Genomic DNA, 24,818 nt, shown 5'->3' with positions numbered 1-24,818 from the left:
TGCATTGCAGTTAAAGTATGGAACTATCTCCCCCACCAACTAGGATGGCTTTAAAAGAGGACTAGGAAAATTCATAGTAGAGAGGGCTATTAATGGCCAGGATGACTAATAGCATCTCCATGGTCAGAGGTGGCAATGCTTTTGAATACCAGTTGCTAGAACACACATGACGGGAGAGTGCTCCTGGGCTCTAGACCTGTGCTTTGCAGGTTTCCCATCTGGTCAGGATGCTGGACTAGATAAGCCAATGGTATGATCTAGCAGGACTCTTCTTATGTTCCTAGTTATAGTGGGCACATCCAGGCACCCAATTAGCTGGCAATTGACTGTGCAAGGCTGACCCCAGAAACATCCAATGGCCACCTTACCCCCTGTTTGGAATTATTCTGGCAGTTCAAGCAGGTCCCTTCCAGGTACACGTAGGAGCTGCGGCTCACTTCGTAGACAGACTGGGCCTTGCAAGAGACACACTCCAGGGAGACGATGGGGACCGTCCCCTTCTTCAGTAGCACCTGGGAGAGAAAGCACAGTGAGCCCACAGAAGCAGAGGTGTCAGCAGAATCCCTCCCCGGAGGATAACTGGAGGAAGCGGAGTCTGTGTTAAGAAGAAAGAGCAGAATTCTGAACTATGAGAATCTGAATTCTGCACCATGAGGCCCTGAATCCCACAACCAATATATTTCTTTTCTCTTTTTTTTTTAGGTTAACTTGTTTGTAACATCTGATTTTATTGGTAATTTTGAAGTATATTTTATGTAAACTGCTTAGAGGTTTTGATCACTGAGCAGTATATAATTTCTATTAAATAAAGATAAATTCTGCAAAACTAATGGATTTACATAATTTCCCCATCATTTTGTGTGATTCATTCTGTTACTTAAAATAATCATTTTGCACAATGTAGGCAGTAATCTATAGGATGACCAGGGGCAGGGGGGAGGAGGGGCAGTCCATGTGACATACAGGCCTAGAAGGAGTTTTCTCTTATAGGACTAGAAAGATTCCATGTTCATCAAAAACAACCTTCCCTAGCCTGATACCCTACAGTATTTTGGACTACAGTTCTCATCAGCCTCAGCATCATAAAACGGCTATGCTGGCTGGGGCTAATGGGAGTTGTATTCCAAAACATCTGCTGGGTACCAGTTTAGGGAAGGCTGGCATGAACAGGTCCTTTTTCACACAGATGGAATATACAGACAAAGAGTGATGATTTCCCAACCCCACAAGAGGGACTTTGCATTTTGAGGGTGAAATCCCCTCCAACCATTAGTTAATACTACACAACTTGGCTCCAGCGGACTTTTTCATCATATTTATCCCAGGCTTCACTAAATTAAAGGTGGCCAAGTTTGTCTTTGCTTCTGCTTCCTGCCTACATCAGATACATTGTGTTTTACGTTTCTATTAGATGCCTTAGTCTCAGAACCCTAAGTTTATAACCTGCTACCTACTACAGCACTTGGAAGGGACTTGTTCAGCCCATACCTCCATCTTAGAATCAACTCTGCAAGCTGACCTCATGGCTGCCTCTTCAGACTACTTAGGGAGTCCTGTTGGTTTTTATGGTTTTTCTTCATTCCACCCACCCCTAGCTCCTGCTTTGTGTAACATCTTGATGATGAAGAGTTCTGGAGAACACAAAAGCTTTCCACACTTGTGTAACACTTTGGTTGGTCCCACTGAAGCTATTGCCCAACTGTGGATGGTTGGAGAAAGGGGAATACTGTTCACCAAGGTTTTCCTCAATTACGCAATTGAAAACAGGGCTGCTGACTGATTAAGCAAACAACACACAATGAGTCAAAAGGGCAAGTATGAAAAAGGCTTGGAAATGAGAATTGAATGGCAAATACTTGGAATTCCCAGCTGGGTTCCATAGGGAAATGCTTTTCTAAACCCTGGCACCCCAGGATGGCCTCCACTTCCACGGGACACTTGTCTCTCCAACAGCGTAGGAAACGGTCTCATAATGAGCCAGATCATTGGTCCAGCTACCTCAATGCTGCCTGCACTAACTGGCAGCATCTCTCCAGGGAATAATATAACATGTAGTTAAACTACGGAACTCACTCCCACAGGAGGCAGTGGTGGCCACCAACTTGAATGGCTTCAAAAGAAGACTGGGCAAATTCATGGAGGAGAGGACTATTGGTGCCAAGTAGCCATGATTGCTATGCTCTGCTGTGCTCGTGGAAAACAATCTTACTCGGCTACGAGTGATTGCCAAAGAAGAAAGCTCTGCCTTCATGTTTGGAGGCAGCAATGCTTCTGAATACCAGTTGCTGGAAACCACAGGAGGGGAGGGTTGTTATTGTGCTCAGGTCCTGCCTGCAGGTTTCCCTTTGGGACATCTGGGTGGCCTCTGTGAGAGCAGGATGCTGGACTATGATGGGCCTCTGACCCAATCCAGCAAGCTCTTCTTGGATTATTACAAATTCTTTCCCAACCCTACCTGGAGATGCTGGGGGTTGTACTTCTGCAAATAGAGTACTTGTATTGCCTTCTGCAATACAAAGCAGATGCTCTACCACTGAGCTATGGCAACTGTGAGATACTCCGGCTATTGCGCCATTATCTCCATGCAACTCTAAATAACTACAGAAGCCAAGGCTGTCTCTTGAGGCTTCAGGCAATAATAGGCATTTTTGACAGTAGCGATAGAGCTGCTGTTTAATGTGGCAGGCTGTTAAAAGAGCACCAAAGCCCTCTCTCCGCAGAGCAAGATTGAAGGGCCCCATCTGTTCCTCCCGTCCCTGCGACAGTCAAATCATTGTTTTGCATTCATGTATGCAAGCGAGATTGTACGGAATGTCCTTGAAAGACTATCAATTTGACTTTGGTTCTTTCTGCCTCCCCCCCCCCCACCTTCCTCTTTCCTTCCAGTCTTCAGTTTCCAAAAGAACAACACACACACACACACACACAAAAGGAAAGAGGGAGAAGAGCAAGAGGGAGATCAAGGCAGTAAGAATTTCCACTTGCAGACAAACGGCATCTCGGGTTGCCAAGCCTCTCTTGGAGCTGGTGATAGAAACCATAAGGTTTTTTGGCCTGCAGATTCCTTTTGCTGCTCAGTTTTGTTTTGCGGCCTACCGATAGGTGCAGTTATTTAAAAAAGAAGGGGGAATGTGTGTGTGTGTGTCTTACCCTCCCTCTCTCCCTCTGCTTTTTCCAAGGCACCATGGGAAGAAAAGCAAAAAAGAAAAGCCTCGGCTATCAGCAAAAGGGTTCTTTTTCTCTCCTAATGTTCATACAGTGGTACCTCGGGTTAAGTACTTAATTGGTTCCCGAGGTCCGTTCTTAACCTGAAACTGTTCTTAACCTGAAGCACCACTTTAGCTAATGGGGCCTCCTGCTGCCGCCGCGCCGCCGGAGCCCGATTTCTGTTCTTATCCTGAAGCAAAGTTCTTAACCTGAAGCACTATTTCTGGGTTAGCGGAGTGTGTAACCTGAAGCGTATGTATTTATAGATGGGCAACTCGGGCATTCCACGCCTGCCTCTGCAACCCCACCCCACACACTGGGCTATCCTAATCTATCTGGCAGCTGTCTCCCTGCAGAAATGGGAGCCATGTAGCTCAGTGGGAGAGCATCTGCTTTGCATGCAAAAGGTGCCAGGTTCGATCCGCAATGGCATCTCCAGGTAAAAAAGACTGAGGTGTCAGGGTTGGGAATGAGCTCCCTTTCCCCATGAGGCCTGGAGAGACATTTGCAGAGACAACAGTGATGGGCCAGATGGGCCAATGATTTCACATATGGCAGGTCTGTGTAGGAAGAGGAAGATCCCAATGTCAATCCCCGGTAGGGCTAAGAAACACCCCCTGCCTGAAAACCTGGAGAGCTGCTGCCAGTTAGTGTAAACAATACTGACTCAGTATAAGGGGGCTTCCTATGTTCCTGTTTAAGTCAGCCCTTTATTCAGAACCATGAGAACTGGAATCTTACATTTTAGTTGAAGGAATATAGATGGAATATAAAAGGAATATAGATACAGCACTTGCTTTGCATACAAAAAGTTCCAAGTTCAGTTCCTTCAGGAAAGGCTAGGAGAGACTATCTGCCTGAAACCTTGGAGAGTCACTGCCTGCCAGTGTAGTCAGTACTGAGCTAGAGGCACCAAAGGTAGAACTCCACATATAGCAACGTACGTGTGTAAGCAGCACTTTCAATTTCCTTTGCAATCTTTAACATGTTTCCCTTGCTGCCCTTCTCCTGTGGCCGATGGGGCAGCTGAAGCCACAGGAGAATGACTTCACCACAGTCACACTGTGAATCTGTGGCAGAGCCAGAATGCAAACCCAGGACTCCCACATCAGAGTTCATCCTATCCCACTTGTGCACTTTTCGGAGGGGGTGGGCATTTTCAGTCCAAGGGCCACATTCATTTGTGAACAACTTTCCAGGGGCCACATGCTAGTGGTGGGTAGAGCCAAAAGCAGTGAAATATCTATGGGAGCAGAAATCCCGGCACTTTTCGGCTCAAATTTCACCTCAGAACCTCAGCCTCAGCCATGAACATGAAACACCAGTGTGGCATAATGGTTAGAGTGTCAGACTCGGACCTTGCAGGTGAGAGTTCAAATTCCCTCTCAGCCATGAAGCTCAACGGGTGACATTGGTCCAGTCACTGTCTCTTACTCTAATCTACCCCACAGGGTTCTTGTGAGGATAAAATGGAGAGGAGGCAGAACCATGTAAATCACTGTGAGCTCCTTGGAGGAAACATGGGATAGAAATGTAAAAATAAAAACAGTAACATTACTACAGTAACAGTGTATAGCTTACGGCATGGGTAGGCAAACTAAGGCCCGGGGGCTGGATCCGGCCCAATCACCTTCTAGATCTGGCCCGCAGGCGGTCTGGGAATCAGTGTGTTTTTACATGAGTAGAATCTGCCCTTTTATTTAAAATGTATCTCTGGGTTATTTGTGAGGCATAGGAATTCATTCATATCCCCCCCCAAAAAAATATAGTCCGCCCCCCCCCAAGGTCTGAGGGACAGTGGACCGGCCCCCTGCTGAAAAAGTTTGCTGACCTCTGGCTTACGGGTATTGCAAGCATTACAGAGAATATGTGCAAGGTGATGTGAATGCTTAAAAACGGAAAGTTTTGTTCTGGGTAGCACTGCCATGATGGCTGGGGCTGATGGGAGTTGTAGTTCGAAATATCTGGAGTTGCAGAGAAAGATTTGTGAAGACAGAACAAATTCTCAGATTCATTGGGGAGGCAGGTGTGAGTGGCTCTAATTCCAAGGACCTTAATGCAGTCTCAACAGAGCACCACGATCATCAGTACGGACTAGGGCCCTGCGTGGCTGTTCACACAATTAAGTACCAGTGGAGGGGCATTCTCAAGGAGAGTATGAGCCTGCCTTTCCCTACTGCCCTGAAGCAACCTGCAACGGCAGTACAGGAAGGTACTGTTTGAGGATGAAGAGCAGAGAGGACTCCATGACACTAACCGTTTGATTCGTAGCTTCAGGACTCATCCCCGTTTTCCAGACGGCGAGGTCGAATGTGTACTCCACATCTGCTTCTAGTATGGATCGGGAAACAGTAACGACACCCCCTGTGGCAGTGAAGTTGAGCGCACACCCTGCAGATGAGCTCTGTTGCACATAAGGAAACAGGGAGGAGGAGGGCAGAGGAGACACTCAAAACCTGCCTTAAAACAGAAGGTCAGTCCTGTCCCGAGGGTCTGAGACCAGAACCTGGGTATATGTCAAACTTCTTCCTGTTCTAGTACCCTCATCTTGTTAAAACAGGCTGCGCCAACCATTATGGGGCTGACTGGAGCTGATGGGAGCTGTACTCCAAAATCTTAAGGGCACCAGGTTGGCATGCCAAAGCAAAGAGGGGAAGTGAGTAAGAGTAAATGCAGCTTCCATGCCTACAAACGGCCTCCGACAGCCAAACTTTTGGGTTGCTTTTCTTGTAGGGCATACTTCAGGGCAAAATACGTATGCCGCCAAAACACAATTTTGGAACAGTCATGAAAGATAGCAAAATAAAGGTGGTGTGAACCAGGGCAGGTGAGTGTCCCTGCACAGTCCTGGGGCTCTGTTCCTAAAATTGGGCAAAGGAAGTCAAACATTTGAACTGAGGGTGTTTAATGGGAAAACACCACTGCAGTCTAATGAAAAAAACTGGACAGGTATAGGATAGGAAATACCTGGCTTGTCAGCAGAACAGGTGGATATCCGGATTGTAGCTGATCCCAAGCTGAACCTGAGACGGCAGTGTGATGTGACCGCCAAAAAGGCTAATCTGATTTGGGAGTTGGTTAATCAAATTATGGTTTCCAGTGCATAGGAATCAATCACCTAGGGATGAGGTGGGGGCTCTCCTTGATCTAACTGGATTTTCTGCACTGAGCAGCGGGGTTTAGATGACCTAATAAACCCCCACCCACTTGTATCTCTAGAATTCTATTTTAGGCCACATACATGCCATACATTTAAACTAAACTTTGTCTGCACCTCCCTTCCCCCCCAAAGAATCCTGGGAACTGTAGTTTATCCCTCAAAGAGCTACACCCTCAGCAACTTGAACAAACTACAACTCCTAATATTCTTTGGGGGGGGGGAGGGAATATGGCTTAAATATATTGCGTCAATGCAGCCACAGTCTTGAGCTCAGCAAGCCTTAAGCCAAATTCAGCTACTGTGCCCCCCGCCCCAGTTGCCAATCCAAAAAGCAAAACACATCAAGGCAGAAAGCAGGGGGAGAATGGGGACATGGGGTCTCGGCTCACAATGCCCCTCCCCCTTCTCAAAGTACAGATCTCCTGCAGCACTAGTTCCAGACCAGGCTTCTAAGTCTTTAAAAGGTAAAGGTAAAGGTACCCCAGACCGTTAGGTTTCTGGGGTTGCAGCGCTCATCTCGCTTTATAGGCCAAGGAGCCGGTGTTTGTCCGCAGACAGCTTCTGGGTCATGTGGCCAGCATGACTAAGCCACTTCTGGAGAACCAGAGCAGCGCATGGAAATGCTGTTTACCTTCCTGCCAGAGTGGTACCTATTTATCTACTTGCACTTTAACGTGCTTTCGAACTGCTAGGTTGGCAGGAGCAGGGACCGAGCAATGGGAGCTCACCCCGTCGCGGGGATTCGAACCGCCGACCTTCTGATCGGCAAGCCCTAGGCTCTGTGGTTTAGACCACAGCGCTACCCACGTCTAAGTATTTAAAATGATGGAAATTACCCACAAGTGCACCCCCACCCAGCTGCTCCTTCACTCAAAGCCCAGGGTTTGCTTACCTTGGAGGAAGACATACAAGACCACTGATAATGCAACGGCGTCTGTTCCCAGTCTTCTAGGTTAGGGTCGTATGATTTCTCCCCATCCAAGATCAGGTCCCGGGTGCTGGACCACACACGGTACGATCCTCCATCAATGATGGGCACCAGCTTGTTAGGAGTGACAGTCACATTTGCGAAAATGCTCTTGGACAGTGGTGTGTCTCCGAAAGAGACCAGGAACTTGAAGCAGTAGGTGCCCAGGTCGAGTGCCAGCTTGGGGATGACCAACTGCGGGCGGCTGACGTCCACGTTGGACAGGAGGACTTTGTCAGAGGCGCCCAGTTGCAGGCAGCTGGGGGCTTTGTAAATCTCCCACACGTACTTGGTCTGGTACCTAGTGCAGCCCCGCAAGTCAAGCTGGGCTTCCAAGTAATTCTTCTGCGACCGCTTCATGACCACTTGCCCAGGTAACGCCAACTCAGCTTCTGGTTCTTCGCATTCCAGCACCTGGACCGTGATGGTGAGCTGGGCAATGGAGAAGCTGATGAGGTTGGAGGCATTCACTTCCACCAAGTAATCCCCATGCCTTAGGTAGGTATGGCTGGCGGATGGCACACTTGTCCTTTGAGCTGGAGAACCATCTCCAAAGTGCCACCAAAAGGCAACTTGCCTTGCGCTGGGCAGCACAGACACCTCAAACGTCGTTGTCCGGTTAGCAAAGGAGCTGACAGGCAGGAGGGAAAGTTGCATTATGATGTCTTGGACTTCTATCACGATGGTCATGTTTAGGCTGCCCAGACGGTTCCAAGCGGTGAGATGGATCTCCAGACGACCTGCAGCTTCCGGGGTATAAGAGATGCTTTGGCCTTCCACGCGGACCTGGGAACGCCCGTGGTCTCCCTCCAAGGAGAGCTGCCACAAATATGACACCCGCGAGCCACTGTCAACCTCAGCTGTGAAGCGCCTCTCTATTCCAACAGGCATGCCTTGCTCACAGCAGTCCGTGACCTTCAAGCCATGGATGGCCTCCAGCACCACAATAAGGACTTCCGTGTAGTCCACACTGATGTGGTTCTCTGCAGTCACCCTTACTAAGTAATCTCCAACCTGGGTGAATGTATAGGTGAAGCTGGAAGAATTGAGTGCCATGGAGTGGTTCCCGCCGACACTCATCTTATAGCTCACAGAGGAACCAGAAGCCATCCCAATGACAAAGTTGACCTCTTCCCCAGGCTCTAGCACCTCCTTGCCCACAGTGAGTTTTAGGCCCTGGATTGGGTCTTCCACGGTCACGCTGTGGCAGGCCACATCCCAGCTGACATCGTTGGAAGCATTTAAGCAGACGGAGAAGACTCCAGGTGAGGGGAATGTCAAGGCCACTCTTTGCCCACATATGGTGGTGTTCAGCAGCTTCCAGGTCCATGCTACATCAGAACCCCTTTCCAGCTCCCCAGAGAAGTTTACCTCTGAGCCTGACTCAACATAACCAGTATAATTCAGCCTCACGGTCCTGATCCTCACTCCTATGATGGGCTCCTGAATGTACACCACAAGCGATGCATTGGCAGAGCCAAATTTGTTCTCTGCCACAACGGTAACTGCTTTGGCACCAGGACTTGGGAAGGAATGTGTGATGGCAGAGGAGGCAGTTTGGAGAAAGAGACCATCCTCCAGGTACCAAATATACATCAATCCAGTCCCAGCAGTGACACTCGTACTTATGTTTACAGAAATGTTGACCGCAGCAGGGTTGGGGGAAGCGATGGGCTTCAAGACACCAACCTGCTCAATGAACTCCACTGTCTTGTTCACTGTTGAGCTCCCCAGCATATTTGTGGCTTTCAGGTGGATGACGTAGACCCCTGCTTCCAGGACAACCAGGGAGAAGGTCTTCCCTGCAGAAGTCTGCACAGGGTGGTTTTCCTTCAGGAGAGTCCAGTTGTAGGAGATGTTGGTGCCCTCCCTCACTGCCGCCTGCATCTGGAGCGTCTTGTTGGTGGGGAAGCAGGTGTCATCCATGAGGTCGCCACCGGCAATATGAAGCCCTTCGATCTGCTCCAAGACGTAGATGAAGATGCTGTCCTGTAGGCACCCAATCTCGTTCTCTGCAGTCACGATCACATTGAACGTCCCAATTGAACGGAAAGTGTAGGAGATGGTGGAGTAGCCTGGGATGGGCGTGCACCTATCGCACAAGATCCAGGAGTACCGGATAGCAGTGCCAGCGAGGAGGGTAGCCGTGAAGCTCACAGAACCATTTAGAGGCACCACTGTCCTGCTGGCATTGATGGTCAGGCCTTGAAGGCGCCTCTTCACTGTCACATTAAGCCTTGCTTCACGGAAGCTCACATTGTTCCAGCCCGTCAGGGTGATGGCATAGGTGCCACTCTTGTTGTAGGAGTGGGTGATGAATTTCCCCAGCTGGCTCATGCCATCCCCAAAGTACCACAGATAGCTTACGTTGGTCCCGCTAGCGTTCGCAGAGAACAGGTAGACTTGGTTCAGTTCCAAAACCTTTGAGCCGTTGGACTCAATCCTGACGACCCCAACCGGCTCTTGGACTTCCACGAAAACTGAGTCGTTATTGAAAGATACGTTGTTGCAGACTGTCACTGTGACCAAGTAGACACCGGGGGCTTTGTAGGTGTAACTAACTTCCGTCCCACCAAACCGAGTGGATTCGTTTGTCCCAAAGTCCCAGAGGTAGCGATAGGGGTAAGGGGGTAAAGCTGTGACTTGGAACTTGCTTTCGTTGCCCAGTCTCACGAACTGCGGCCTTATGAACAGCGAGACGTTGGTGACCTCTGGCTCCACACAGACCTCGGTGTAATAATGAGCTTTGTTGACCTTGCTTGAGAGGACCAAAGAAAGGTGAAAGGTGCCACTGCGGGTGAAGTTGTGCCTCACCGTTGGGTCCCCATTCACGGTGACGTTGGAAGACCCATCTCCAAACGTCCAGTCAAAAAGGTAGTCCTCTGGGTTACCAGAAACATAGGCAGTAAGTTGTACATCGGGGTGCTCTGGGATACAAGTGGAAGGCTCAATCTTGAGAACCATCAGCACAAATATCCGGACAGGAACAGCTTGGGAAACGGAGTTGACTGGATTCGTTGCTGTGACGTTTACTGTGCAATTCATCTCCTTTAAATAGATGTGCATCACGGATGCCACGGAACTGTTCACCACGGTCCCGTCACCCATGTCGAATATCCACAGGATGCTGTCCCCTGTTTCCACGGAAGCGGTGATCTCTACTGGCGTGCGGAGCTCCATTGCTTCCTCCAGAACCACCTGCAACCCGCTAATCTCTTCAAAGACACGGTAACTCTGGAATGTTTCTACAGCACTAATGGTGTTGTTGGCTCTCAGGCTGACGTTGTACATCCCCTTGTTGCTGTAGGTGTGGACTATCGCCGGCAGGCTTTGCACAGACGCCACAGAGCCATCCCCAAAATCCCAGGTGTAAGAGACCCCATAGCTAGAGGGCAGGGGGACAGATTTGAAAGTGACAGGGCGACCAGCAACCAAGACATCTGCATCAACTTCCAGGGTCACTTCCATCAGGTAAGTATAGATATGGACAGGAATCGTGTAGGTCAGGTTCTCAAATTCATTGGATACTAAAACACTCAGGATATATTCACCTGCATTTGTGACCAGGCCGGGGAGAAGTGGGTGGAGGGGGAGAGGGAGACAGGGAGAGGGAGAGAAATGAATAAGAACTTCCCGCTCCTGTGGTTTCTCTCTTTGAACAATATGTGCATATTTGGTAGATGAAAGATAAGCAACTGTGAATTGCTTACTTTTCAGGATGTTTTGGTTTGCATCTGAATCATTTTTTTAATTTAAAAAATCTGTACTGTTTTTACTGCTCTGTTGCATGCTGCTCTGGGCACCTTTAGTTGGAAAGGCAGGGCAACAGCAACAATATTTCATTGCATTGCATTGCATTTCATGGAGAAGGGGAAATCTGTCAATTTCGGTTTCCCATTTTTCCAATCTTACGTTGTTATCCAGATCCGTTTGGAAATATTTCCACATCATGAAAATCCATCAGCATCTCAGTGCTAATTTCTCCCACTATACAAATCTTTCTATAAAATCTTGCCTAATATGCACATTTTAATATAACAATTTCCCCTAATACAACCAACTTTTGTATGCTGTTTTCAGTAACTGTACTTCAAAATTCAGAGGTGTGAATTTCTGAGGATGGCCGAGTTTCAGTTCTAATATTATTTCAGAAAGGATAAATTAGGTAAGGTTGGTTGCCATGAAGGGAGAACTGAATTGATTTTCTTCCCCATCCCCATCTTTCATGTCAGAGAGGGGACAGGACCGAATGAGGAACACCCAGCACTACAGAGACTGTCTTCCAGGGTGGAATGAGAGAACAAATCAAGCAAAAGTACTTAATCCGAACCATTTGCTCTTAGAAACACAGAATCTGGAGCACATTGGTTTCACTTGCCACACAGAGCGTATGCAGATTTGAATGTTATCAGATAATTTCATTCTGCGTATTCATTCACTTATATCATTTGTGCTTGATGTTCAAAACATCATGAATAGAAAACCTCATAAGAAGAACAAATAAAAACTTAAAATACAGCCAGATTAGCAGCAGGAGAAATCCTCTGAACTTAAGCAAGTTCCCCAGAAGAGGCAGGTCTTGCAACTCCCTTCTAGAGGCCTGAGATGTGCTCTAACAGCCCTGAAAAGGCAGTTATCACGAAAAAGCTCCTGAGCTGGTCAGTCAAATGACAAACGCACTGGTTTTGGGTGACAATCCCTGTTGATTTGGCGGGTTCTTCCTCGTGCAGGAACCTTTCTTATAAAACCCCCACTGTGCATTTGCCTGCTAATTAATTGCAAACTACATGATAGTCACGATAACATGGGATCAGAACCACGTTCATGATATATAATTCCTGAAATATAAAACGTTGCAATTGGTGCTGTATTCCAAAGACCATCCATCAATGGAATTTCATACAAGGCCATTATTGACCACACTTAATAGCAACCAGTTGGCTAACTACTTCTTGCTGAGGTCAACCTGACCTCCCACAGGGATGGAACACAGAGTAGAGCACCAGAAGTAGTTCAAAAATGCCAAGGGGGGACATTTGGGGAGAGGCAATCTCAAAGGAACTTGCTTTGTAGAGCCACTGAGTGCTGTCTGCGCACACAGGAGGAAGCAACTGGAAAAGCGGAAGGGGCCACAAAATGAACTCTGGGAGTTGGGATAGCTCAGTCAGTAAAGCATGAGACTTTTAATCTCTGGGTTATGGGCTTGAGCCCCACGCTGGGCAAAAAGATTCCTGCATTGCACGGAGTCAGTCCAGATGACCCTCACGGTCCCTTCCAACTCTATGATTCTCTGAGTTCCCAGCTGCTTGTTGGGCCCATTTGTGTGCTAATAGTAGCCAGATACTTACCTGTGATTCCTGCATTGTAGGAGGTCCATTGAAGGGAGCTTTGGGTCCCTTCAAAGTCTACAGTTCTATGGCTATGATTTGCATCTACGCAGAAAGTAGAAACTGTCCTAAGCACACATCCCATTTACTCAATTGGCCATGGGGTCGCAAACGAAAAACAAAACAGAACACTTTTCTCACCTGATTCTTGGTAGGTATGCGATACATTATGCCCAATTACAACCTGATGGATGTTGGGGTCTGGCACGAGGAAAGACTCGTTATAGGGAGGCCTGAACTGGAAAGCAACACGGTCGCCGTCTCCGAAGTCCCACCTGCACAGCAGAAAAAGTAGTAAAACATGCAGTTGCCGACAGGTAACAGATCTCCCTGTGGAGATGGCACTCCCGAATCAGTGGCACATGCCCTTCTGACTTGCACTCTTTATAAAGACTTGAGGAATGAGATTATCACCCCTCTTTTATTGTCCATTCTGGGTTACCCAACCACTGACACAGCATCCTTTTTCTTGGCAGATCAAGATGAGCAAGTGACAGCAAAGGTTGCAAGGTTTTTAGCTGGGGCAATCAGAATAAGATCCACCATTTGACTATTGATTCAAAATCCCAAAATGTATTTTATATAATTGACTTTTTATTTCTATTTTTTGTTTATTGCATTGTTGTTTTATTCATTCAATTCAATGCAGTTGCAGTTGCAGGCAGGTAACAGAAAAGCTGGAAGGCCAACACAGCTGCCCAGTCCATGGAAAACCAGCTTCCCACCCCTGATGCATGGAGTGGAAACACTCCCCTGCGCAGCCCTTCTTTTTCATTCTGTTTTGTTCCAATCATACATCGGGAGAACTCACAGGAATGTGGCGTCCACAGCAGAGTCCACTGTAACCGTGGCTGCCAGTTCCACAGTGCTGTTCTGAGGGACGAGGGGTGGGATCTCAGAGACCACCAGATCCTTCATCCTGTTCATCTTCTCCACGGTGATGTTGTAGTCCACAGTGACGTTGCTGACGTGGTTGGAGGCAGTGAGCTATAAGGGAAGGGGAAAGAAAGAAAAAGCTCTGGCACAGTATGGAACAGATATATAACCAAGGGGCATTTGCACCATGACATCCTTCAACATCTATTTCCTCCTCCTCTCCATCATCCGCTCTGGGAGAGAGAAACGTGCTGGAAATCCTCACATGCTTTTACCCCTTCATTCCTCTCCTTGTTACCCAACACGTAAGAACATAAATGCAAAGGAACATAAAATCGTAAGAAGAACCTGCTAGACCAGGTCCAAAGGGGCCCATCTAGCCTAGCCTTCCTGTTCTCACAGTGGCCAACCAGATGCCCCAATGGGAAGCCCATAAGCAGGACCTGAGCAGAAGACCAATCTCCCCTCCTTTGGTTTCCAGCAAATGGCATTCAAAAGCACTGTTGCCTTCAACAGTGAAGGGAGAGCAAAGCCATCATGGCTAGTAGCCATTGACAGCAGCTGCCTGTGACTTACCGACAGCTTGTACACAGCCGGTGTCTGGTAAATAACATGGAAGACATCGTTGTAGAAAGTGAAAGAGCGCTTATCGTCCACGGTCCATCGGAAGGTAACGTCCGATCCGGCATCCATCATGGGGACATAACTCTGCAATGGATGGGAACAGGCAGGCACGTTTAATGTTTAATAGTTCCAGTTACAGATAGGTAGCCGTGTTGGTCTGCCATAGTCAAAACAAAATAAAAAAAATCCTTCCAATAGCACCTTAAAGACCAACTAAGTTAGTTCTTGGTATGAGCTTTCGTGTGCGTGCACACTTCTTCAGATACACACTGTGTATCTGAAGAAGTGTGCATGCACACGAAAGCTCATACCAAGAACTAACTTAGTTGGTCTTTAAGGTGCTACTGGAAGGAATTTTTTTATTTTGTTTTGACTAATGTTTAATAGGTTATTGTATTTTAATATTCCGTTGGAAGCCACCCAGACTGGCTGGAGAAATCCAGCCAGATGCGCAGGGTATAAATAATAAATAAATAAATAAATTATTATTATTATTATTATTATTATTATTATTATTATTATTATTTCAGAGAAAAGTTTACATGTGACTTCAAATCGTGACCATTCTAAGAGCAGGGCCCCTGTCAAGTGGACTCCATCATTCTCACACCGCTTTTGTCAAAAAGCAGAGGAGAAGTAAACAGTATGACGAACTCAGAAAGGGACGGATCTGACAATGATTAGCTGGGAAATGGTGCAACAGCCTTCCCCAGCCTGGTGGGCTCCAGATGTTTTGGACTGTAATGGCCACAGATGCGCTGGCAGGGGCTGATGGGAGTTGTAGTACAAAATAGCAGTGTTGGCCAGGGTTAATACGAGTTGTAGCACAAAACACTCAGGAAGGCTGAGTTAGAACACATAAGCATTTTAGTGCATATTTTCCTGAACATACACATCTTTGCAAACCACTTCCCTTCATAGAATGCATTTTAAGTTATTTTCACTAATATATGCATTTTTTTACACCCACACACCCACACCCACTTTTGTACACATATCTTGGCTGAAGCACTGCATTGCAAAATTCAGAAAAGTGCAAATTTCAAAGGATCAGTGCATTTCGGTTTGTGCATAGTTCCAGAAGGTTGCAGATGAGGCAGGGTGGTGCTTAAAGGAGAACCAAAGCAAATTTATCTCCTTACCCTACTTACCACACGGTTATTCAGCAAGACTCTGGTCTCTGGGTCTGGGGTTGCGCGGAGGCCTCGGATGGCATCCTCTGCTTTCACAGTGATGGTGATGTTCTGGGAGCTGACAGCATTCTCTGCCCACAGCACTCGGGTGCTGGCATTTCCACCGATGTTCTCCAGCACGACGACTGAGAACCAGGTATCATTGGTGTCCCTGGTGCACTCAGGCACAAGTGGGATGACAGAAGGCGGGCAGCTCCTTCCAAAGGGAAAGCTCTGGCTCCCCGCGAACCATCCAGCAGTTGCGTTCACCCCAGAAGAGATTTTCACCACCAGCCAAGTGTGGTTGGTTTCCACGTAGATTCGGCCACCTTGCTCTGGAGGGTAAATGACGCGGAGGCCCGACACCGGAGAGACAGCTACGAAATCACAGGATAGGTTGTCGCTGAAGACTCCGTTCTCTACAGTGGCCCTCACGGCATACAGGCCAGGGCGGTCCACACCCAAATTCCCTTCCCCGATAATGGCTACTGTCTTTTCAGCAACAGAAAGGACCCTAAAGTAGCAGGTGGAGTCGTTATGCCAACCACTGGCCTCAGGGTGCATGAGAGAGCCTGGCTCCCAGTCTGAAGAGTTCAGGGTGAAGTAACTCATCCGGTAAGATGGCACCTGGCTTGGGTGGCAAAGGATGAAGGCCCCAGGCCCTGCGTCATGCTGGATGCTCACAGTGTCATTTGGCCTGATGAAAGTGTCTTTGCTCCTGAAGTGCAACTGTGAAAGAGAAGTCACGGTCACTTCGATACTCCAAACCCAGCCCATTCTGTATGGGCCGGTGCAGGCCCCACCACCACCCTTGTACTGCAACTGTGAGTTGAATGTTGGGTGCAGGGGTTGGTTATGCTGGTCACACCCAACTGGGTACAGCAGGCTCAAAAGAACTCATTTATCTAAGACATTGTGCCCAAGTTTGCTTATTTCTTTCTTGCTCCCAATCCATTTTCCTTTTGTGATCCTAAGTCTGAGGTCTGGGCAGAGGCGGAGCTAGACGCTCTGGCACCTGGAGTGGTGCACATGCTGTGCACCCAGGGGCGGGGCTAGCCTCCCATGGGGGCGTGGCGATGTCACCCCCCTCAGGGATGACACCCAGGGCGGACCGCACCCCCTCCTCCTCCACCAGTGGGTCTGGGACTATTGTTTTCCCCCCTTTTTGTGATTTGTAAACCACTTTAGCAGCCCTTCTTGGTTAATGCACAGCATATTATTTCATTCCATCTGTTACATCTTCTCAACCAAATTGGTCAATAATGCAGCTATCTGCCCATACAAGCCTTCTGCTAACCAAGAACGCAGCCCAGGCTGCAACACATCGGAAGCAGACAACAGGACAAAGCAAAACTAGTCAAGGTAGCGCTAACTACTGAGCCCAAACAGACCCTCAGAGGAAAGGAGGGGGGAAGCGGCCAGGATTAGAAACAGAGTCTAGCCAGAAGCAATTGAAACTCAGTACTGTATATCGATTCCAGAAAATATTACTGAGTGGCTTAATATGGCACAATGGTAGAAATATCCCAGATGCACTTTGGGTTCAAAACACTCACAAGGTACCGTGTGGAAGGGCCAGGTGGCAAGGTAAAAAGCGACTCTTTGAGTTCGCTCCTCCCTGACAGGTTTTCACAAGTGCGAGGAGAGGGGCTGGGCGAGCTGGTGGCAGAATTGTTGGCACAAGTCTCCGGATCACAGCAGTTTTGTAGCGGAAGGCATGTATTGGTCAAAGGGCACCACAGGAGCCCAAGCGCACACTCCATTTCTGCCCACGTCCCATTCTCTTCCAAACTGGGTAACAGCTCCATGGTGTTCAGGACTTCCTTGCAGACTGTGGGCAGGAAGAGAAAACAGATAAACATTGCCTGAGCCTTGTCTGGGCTCCAGAGTTATATTAATATTTTATTTATTTAATCAAGAACTTAATACTCCATAACATGTAAGATATAAGAAACAGATGTAAAATATAGTTGAATGGAAGTTAAAATGAAACACATGAAACCAAAAATCAAGGTACAAATTTGAGTTGTTGCATTCATAATATCTGGGAAGAATAATATTGGGGGAGCAAAACAAGTACTTTTATGTTATGTTCTGCTTGTAAATATGTTGTCTGGGGTGGGTGGGTTGTCTTATGACGCTGAAGGGTTACTAAGAGTTCCAAACAGTGGTGTAACAAAAGCTGGACAAAACAACAATGCTAGAACATTTGTGGTACAAAAAGTTACAGGATTTCAGCAGGAAGCTATGGGCATGCAATGATTGGGAAAGAAGCAGCATCTCTGCACCCAAACCTTTGCAGATGCAAAGACAATTGAAAGTTGGATTGTATATAACTATCCTGACACGTGAGCACAAATCATATTGAATAATGCACAATAAAAAGGGTGTCTGCCAGCCCCAAGTATGCCCTAGTTTTCTGCTACTCTGGAGGGTAGGACCTGAACCAGTCGATTCAAATTACAAGGAATGAGATTCGGACTAAACATTAGAAAGAGCTGTTTGACAGTGGAACAGACTACTTGGAAAGGTGGTGGACACTCCTTCATTGAAGGTTTTTTACGAGAGGTATGATTGCCATTGGTCAAAGAGTTTTTAGCTGAGATTCTTGCATTGCAGGAGACTTGGGGTACCTTCCAAATCTACAGTATTATGATTCCTTCTTTTTGTACAAATATTTCAGATTCACATTAGCAAGAAATCCCAGCAAGCCACATAATGGCACCTCACCTTCTGTGAGTGCTGGGCGGTGCACTCGGAACCGGACTTGGACATCCCTCTTCAGCTCCTGAGTCACAAGCTCCAAGGCTACCAAATAACCCTCCTGCTGGAACTCCAAGCTGGGAAACACCACCGTCTGGAAAACACAACACTCAAAAGGTTCACAGAGCTGCAGGGTGCCTTAGTAGGGGAGATCTGGAAGGGAACCACTAGCATTCCTCACCTCCACCGTTCCTGATGGGGCTGACAGCTCCTCAGTTTCCGTAGCGTTGCTCGTGGCCACAGGAGTATCAAAGGTGGGAGTGCCCAGGTAAAAGTGCTCAGCATTTAAAAGGATCTCTGTTTAAAAGAAACAGGTAGGGAAGAAAGTTAGCCTCTATCCCTTTTTCTTATGGAGTGACATTAAGAGGAGCCTGTCAGATCAGCCCATCTAGTTCAGCATCGTGTTCTCACAGTGGCTAACAGTTGCCTGTAGGAAATCTGCAAGCAGGACCCAAGCCTAAGCACATAACATATATCAAGCTATATTATATATTTGTTGCTATATTTTAAAAAATCCCATTTAAATTTTTTAAAACTATCACAGCTATTGGGAAACAGAAGAATCAGTTGGACAGAAGATGCGCCTACTTTGGACACCATCTACTTATTTGGATACTTTCAATGGGAAAATGTACCTGGATGTGTCTTCCAAAGTTATTATTAAATTCCTCCCCACAAGCCTTTGATGGACAAGCAGCCTTCTGATTCTGTAAAAAGCAAGCCTGCCCCAGGCAGCCGATGGGCAGAGCCTACTCAGTGCCTGGATATAATTTTCATGGACCGGGGGAAGAACTTCTGGCTCCTTGTCCTTCCCTCCCAGCCAGAAAAAAAACTAGAGTAAGTCACACAGAGCAGAAAGACTGCAAAGGATGAGAGAAAGGATGCACAATGTGTTGTCCGGGTTGCAGAATTCTTGGTGCAGAATTTTAATGTTCAGTACAGTGCTCTGCCCACAAGCTGCCTCCAAGAGGGACTCCTCAGGAAGCTACCCACCTTGTGGCTTGTGCTCGCAGACATAGCTGTGCTTGGCTGTGCAGAGGTCTGTGTTGCACTGGCCGGCCGGGCCCATCCGGACACAGTGGTCAGCATTGGACGGGTGAGGCTCTCCAGGGAGCCAGTTCTGACAGCTCTGCAGATTGAAGCCTTCCTCTCGCTGCAGAGGGCTGGGGCTTGCATTGAACCCGATCCAGACATCCAAGCTCCTTTTTGGGGAAGAGAAAGTCCAGAATAGTATCAGGCAATCACAAGGCATTAAGCACACCACCAGTGCATGCACGGAGGAGTTTGCAATCCGAATTCCAACACTGGAGGAGGCAAGAGCAGGGGTGCCAAAGGTAAGAAAGAAAATCCACCTTATACAGAGTCCATCTAGCTCATTAATGTGTACACTGACTGGCAGCAGCTCTCCAGGGTTTCAGGTGGGGTTAATTTCCAGCCCTACCTGGAGATGCCATTGGGTACTGAACCTCAGACGCCCTGCATGCAAATCAGATGCTCTACCACCTAAAAACAAAGCAAGCTTCTAGTCTTCATCATTCTGAATCAAGGGCTGATTTAAAGAGGAACATAGGAAGCTGCCTTACAGTGAGTCAGACCCTTGATCCATCTAGCTCATTATTATCTACACTGATTGGCAGAGGCTCTCCAGGGTTTCAGGCAGGGGTCTTTTCCCAGCCCTACCTGGTGATGCTGGGGATTGAACCTGGGACCTTCTACATGCAAAACAGATATTCTATCACTAAGGTATGGAGCTTCCCTAAAGAAGAACGAGAGGAAATGCTTAGGCTTCTGAGCAAGCTCAGTCAGTCAGTAGATTAAGCTGGAAGGGTCGTGCCAAAAGCTCCATGGAAATTGTGATTTACCACCTTTCCTAATAAATCTAACCAACGTCTAATTTCTTGGTGCTGAAATGGGCTGTTGTTCTGAGCACCGGTAACTCTTGCATTGGACTAGCACAACAAATTGTACGCAGGACTGTCAACAACAGACTCTCAGTAATTCCCATTAGTTCAAAATGGAACTGTGGGGCTACTGGAACTGGAACTGGCTAGGAGAAACACTTTTTCCAGTTTTCAAACAGCTGCAATGGCTGCCCGTCTGTTTTCAGGCACAATTCATAGTGCAGGTGGTCATGTTTAAGGCCTTATACTGCTATATCAGTTGCTGGAAATGGCAGGAGAGGCGATTGCTCTTGTGCACGGGTCCTTCTTACAGGTGCATCTGACTGACCACCATGAGAACAGAATGCTGGACTAGATGGGCCATTGGTCTGATTCAGCAGGTTATTCTCATGTTCTCATGGTTCTGAGCTGGGGACCTAAAGGACCACTTTCAACCTAACTGATCATCACCTAGGGCCCTCCTCCATGTCCCTCTGAAGTAGGGAGAGGGTGGTAACTGGAGAGGCGGCTTTCTCAGTTGTGACACCTCATACGGCAGCCTTCCCCAACCTGGTGCCCTCCAGATGTTTGGCACAGCTCCCACACAGCCTGAGTCTGCATGGCCATTTTGCCCTAGACAGCTTCAACTGTGACAGTGCTCTCTCTTCCAGTTAACGGAGGTTAAAAGACAGCAGGGTCCAAAAACACAGGAACAACCTTGGCTAGAAGGGGTGGCGGCACTGAAGTGGATGTCTGCATGATTTAGCAGCCGCAGAAGCAAAGAGTGTGGCTGGAAGAAGATGTCACATTTTCGAAACCTGACATTTCACGAGCACTCTGGACACATCTGGTTGGAATAACAACCCTTCTCACCATTGGGGACATTTCTCTCCCACTTGAATCTGCTCTGAAATTGCAGTCTCTGTTGTAATTCAGGGAGGCTGCTGAGAAATGTACATTGTCCAGATGTACCGAAATCAGCCTCTGAGTACAGCAGCCTGCTGCTCCTTGGGAAAGCTTGGGGCTTGTAGGAGCAGCACTCCTCTTTGGGTGCCTCTGATGATCCACTTCTACGTGGCTCAGTTTCCATCGGACTGTGGGAAATGGAGCGAACCAGGACCCTGGAGCCACCAACTTTTGGCTTGGCCTCTCTAAATCACTCTGTTCCAGCTGGTCATTGCAATAACTTTGTAACTAAGAACTAAGTAACTGAGCTTCCTTCTTTCCTCCTCCCTTCCAGCTCCCTTTTCTTTTGTGTTGTGCCTTTTAAATTGTAACCCCAAGAGAAGGCACTGCCCTATCACTTATGCTGCTGAGCCACTCTGGACAGCACTAGTTATTAGATAATCAGAGTAAAAGTATGCTTTTAGCTTGTTTATGTATTTGTGTTACTGTACTTTATTCTTGTTATGAATCACTTTGGGTGCTTTTTGTTGTTGTTGGCAGCAGTACATTTTCAATAAACCAGTACATTAATTCAACTGTGACCAAGCCTCTTCCCATCTCCACCCCTGCTGAAGTAGTGGGTGTCTTCCATAAGACAAGACGGCGCGGCTTAGCTTGCAAGAAGATAATAAGTGGTTCTCCTACCACTGAGGCTCTTTGCTGGTCATAGTAATAAATGAGGTCATCTCAAAAAAGAGCTTTTGCAGCGAAAAAACGGTGACAAAAATAACTTGGCCTTCCAAGCCAGTAGGGCGTGCTTTTTCTTCTTTTTAAGCTACAAAAATATGTCTAAAGAACAAGAAACCGACTGTGTTTTGCTCCTCAGCAATTGGCTTCACTTAGAGACTAGGAAACATCCAAGCCGCTGCCATCGCTGAAGGCCCAGGGAGATTTTCCTGTCCTAATTCCAGCTATGATCTAACTCCTAACTCATTCCCGTCCCCCTCAGAAAAACGAAGAGATGGACTGCATCTCCCGCCTGCTGACCACTGGCTCAAGTGGGGGCTCTTTGGGCAAGTGTGTCAGTGGGCAGAAGTGACGGGCAAATCTATTCACTTTGGCAGCTCTCCATTTCTCATTTCTCCAGTCTTAAATTTGGTTCTCCACATTTTCACGTCAGTTAGCTGATTATTATTTTTGAAAAGTCCTCATGACAAAATGCATCAGCATTTGGATGTGGATTTTTCCTAACATACAAACTTTTGTATGCAACTTTCCCTTACTATGCATGTTTTTCCAAATCATTTTCCCCTAGCAGAATGCATTTTTGCAGGCAAGTTTTATTAATTTGTGCATTTCCATGCACACTCCCCCCCCCCCCGGTACATGCATTTTTGTACACGTCACTTGGCTGGAAAACAGCATTGCAAAATGTGGAGAAGTGTTGATTTAATTCACCTACTCTTTCGTAAAGTGTGGATTAGGTAGATTCGCCTTCTCCCTCACCCCAAGTGGGCACCTTCCCCATCAAGCATTTCCTTCCTTAAGCACCTCAACACCTTGAGGAGAGGTGGGGGTGGGCTGAAGAAGAGGAACAGCAAGAAAAAGAGGAGAAAGACTTCAGGCGTTGCCTTGTTCTTATGTCTTCTGGGTCAGTACTTGTCGTTGTGCTCCACCTTGGATTCTGATATAAGTGGGTGGCAAAGAAATATTTTTTATAAACATTTTTTTTTTTAAGCATCAATGGAGGGAGGGAGGGAGAGAGATGGAGAGAGGGTTCTCTGGCTGCCACACAGGCTAATGGGAAACAGATTCCTTCAGCAGTTGCTTTCCCACAAGAAACTGAGTATGTGAAGGACCTTCCAAGAAAATGCTCAGTAGCTCCACCAATTCATCTTCTATCACTGAACTAGAAGCGGGGGGCGGAGGGGGCGGTTGGACGGACGGGAGGAGGAAACTTCATCAGCTTGGAATCCTTTGTGCCCTGTTTATCTAATAGAACAGATCAAATAAATACAGCAATACCAGGATGTAGATGACACTGGGATGCGGGGCAGGGGTGAGAGGGAAAACAAGGCGCACGGCAGCTGGGAAGGAGCTCACCCCACCGCGCCCCATCCCCTCCCTTGGGGGGTTTCATTCCGCCTTCAGCCCATCCAGCAAAAAATCAAATCAAATAATACAGAGCAACACCCCAGCCTGCACATGAATCAAAGAGGCAGTATTCAGCTACGTTCTACTCAGAGAAGTCCCACACAAATCAGCGTTCAATCCCACCAATTTCAACGGATCTCCTCAGAGCAGGACTAGCACTGGACATAACCCAAAGGCCGAGAGGGCAACTGCCAGTGACTCTTAGTGACTCTACAACCAAAGGTTGGACGTATCAATAATCTCAGACTCCAACCCTGAAAACAGTCCAAATCTGGGATCCAGAAGAAGGGCCAGTTAGGAAAATGGTCTCGGGGCCTGGGCCTCCTTGAGCTGGGGAAAAAGATTCATCAGGGTAGTGGCCTTCCCCCAACCTGGTGCCCTCCAGCTGTTTTGGACTGCAACTCCCATCAGCCCTCGCCAGCATGGTTCTTGAAATAAACCAGATGGAGTGCTGGCTGGGGGATGAAGAGAGTTGTAGTCCAAAGCAGCTGGAGGGCACCAGGCTGGGGAAGGCTGTGTTAAGGACTTTGAAGGGAATAAAACACAGATGTTCTCAGTCTTGTCTGTGAGGTATTTGAGCAGATGCCGGCTAGAGCCCAGTGCCGGAGGAAACTGGCTGTTTTTCCTCCAGACGGATGAATCGTGAACTACGTAATGAGAAGCAGTCAACAAAAGAAAGGACAACTCCTCCAGGTGTCCTGTTTACTGAGCGTTAGTGCTGATTTGCTTGCACAAAGCTTGAACAAAAGTTAGATTATATTTGGCCTTTACTGAACCCTGATTTCAGGGGGTTAAACTACAGTGGTATCTTGGGTTAAGTAATTAATTCGTTCTGGAGGTCTGTACTTAACCTGAAACTGTTCTTAACCTGAAGCACCACTTTAGCTAATGGGGCCACCTGCTGCTGCTGCGCCGCCGGAGCACAATTTCTGTTCTCACCCTGAAGCAAAGTTCTTAACCTGAAGCACTATTTCTGGGTTAGCGGAGTCTGTAACCTGAAGCGTATGTAACCTGAAGTGTATGTAACCTGAGGTACCATTGTATATGAAGATTTAGGTCCCTTCCAACTCTGATTTATTTGCAGGGTGTTTCAATGCCTTACAATATGTTATATGTTCACAAATTATTTGTTCACCCCACACTTTTCAATGCACTGGCCTGTCCCCCTTCTCTTTTTTTTTTTAAGTGGCTCTGTGGCACTAAATTCACTTGAATTACATAAACCTAACTTTCCTGGTATGCGCTTGAATCCTTCCTGCAAAACACTTTGACAGTCTTGAGACGCCCAAAGAAGGAAAGAAATAAAGAGGAATAAAGTAGAACGTCCTGTATCTTGGCAGTGTCTAGGAAGGCTCAACAGGAGCTGCCGATTCCACCCACTATGAGGTGGAGGCAGGATAGGTGCCAAATTGCAAAGGATTTGATTGAGCAGAGCCAAAGCAAATTGCACAGTCTTGAGGAAACTTATGGTATAGCAATGTAGCCTTTAAAGTGACAGAGGGCTGGAGGTTGATGAAATCACGGAAAGGCAGGCCTGATACAGAGGCAATGTTTCTGACCTAAGATTGTGTCATGGGATCGTGTACTCTCTTCCCCTCCTCTAGGAAGAATTCGTTTGGTCTGCTTTTTTCAACAGACTGGCCCAACTTGATGGATCTGGGGCTTGCTCGATGATTGCTCCCAACACGTGATCAGATTTTGCACTCCTTCAGATTTTGCAGTGCGGTTTCAGAGCACAAAAAG

At 47.4% G+C, this 24,818-nt stretch overlaps 1 protein-coding gene across 1 annotated transcript in view; it reads right to left on the bottom strand.

Annotated features, from left to right (window-relative positions):
- PKD1 (polycystin 1, transient receptor potential channel interacting) overlaps positions 1-24,818 on the bottom strand; it is a 106,610-nt gene that overhangs the window by 32,828 nt on the left and 48,964 nt on the right. The window contains 11 exon segments of the mRNA XM_081840603.1: positions 369-512; positions 5,465-5,611; positions 7,260-10,885; positions 12,863-12,996; positions 13,533-13,708; positions 14,174-14,305; positions 15,364-16,122; positions 16,950-17,224; positions 18,124-18,250; positions 18,338-18,453; positions 19,150-19,358. Coding sequence (XP_081696729.1) covers positions 369-512; positions 5,465-5,611; positions 7,260-10,885; positions 12,863-12,996; positions 13,533-13,708; positions 14,174-14,305; positions 15,364-16,122; positions 16,950-17,224; positions 18,124-18,250; positions 18,338-18,453; positions 19,150-19,358 — 5,845 coding nt within the window.

This window comes from Podarcis erhardii, assembly GCF_964252035.2.
Source record: "Podarcis erhardii genome assembly, chromosome: 14".
Taxonomy (NCBI): Eukaryota; Metazoa; Chordata; class Lepidosauria; order Squamata; family Lacertidae; genus Podarcis; species Podarcis erhardii.
The sequence above is the reverse complement of the archived record's forward strand: the minus strand, read 5'-3'. Positions and strand labels throughout refer to the sequence as shown.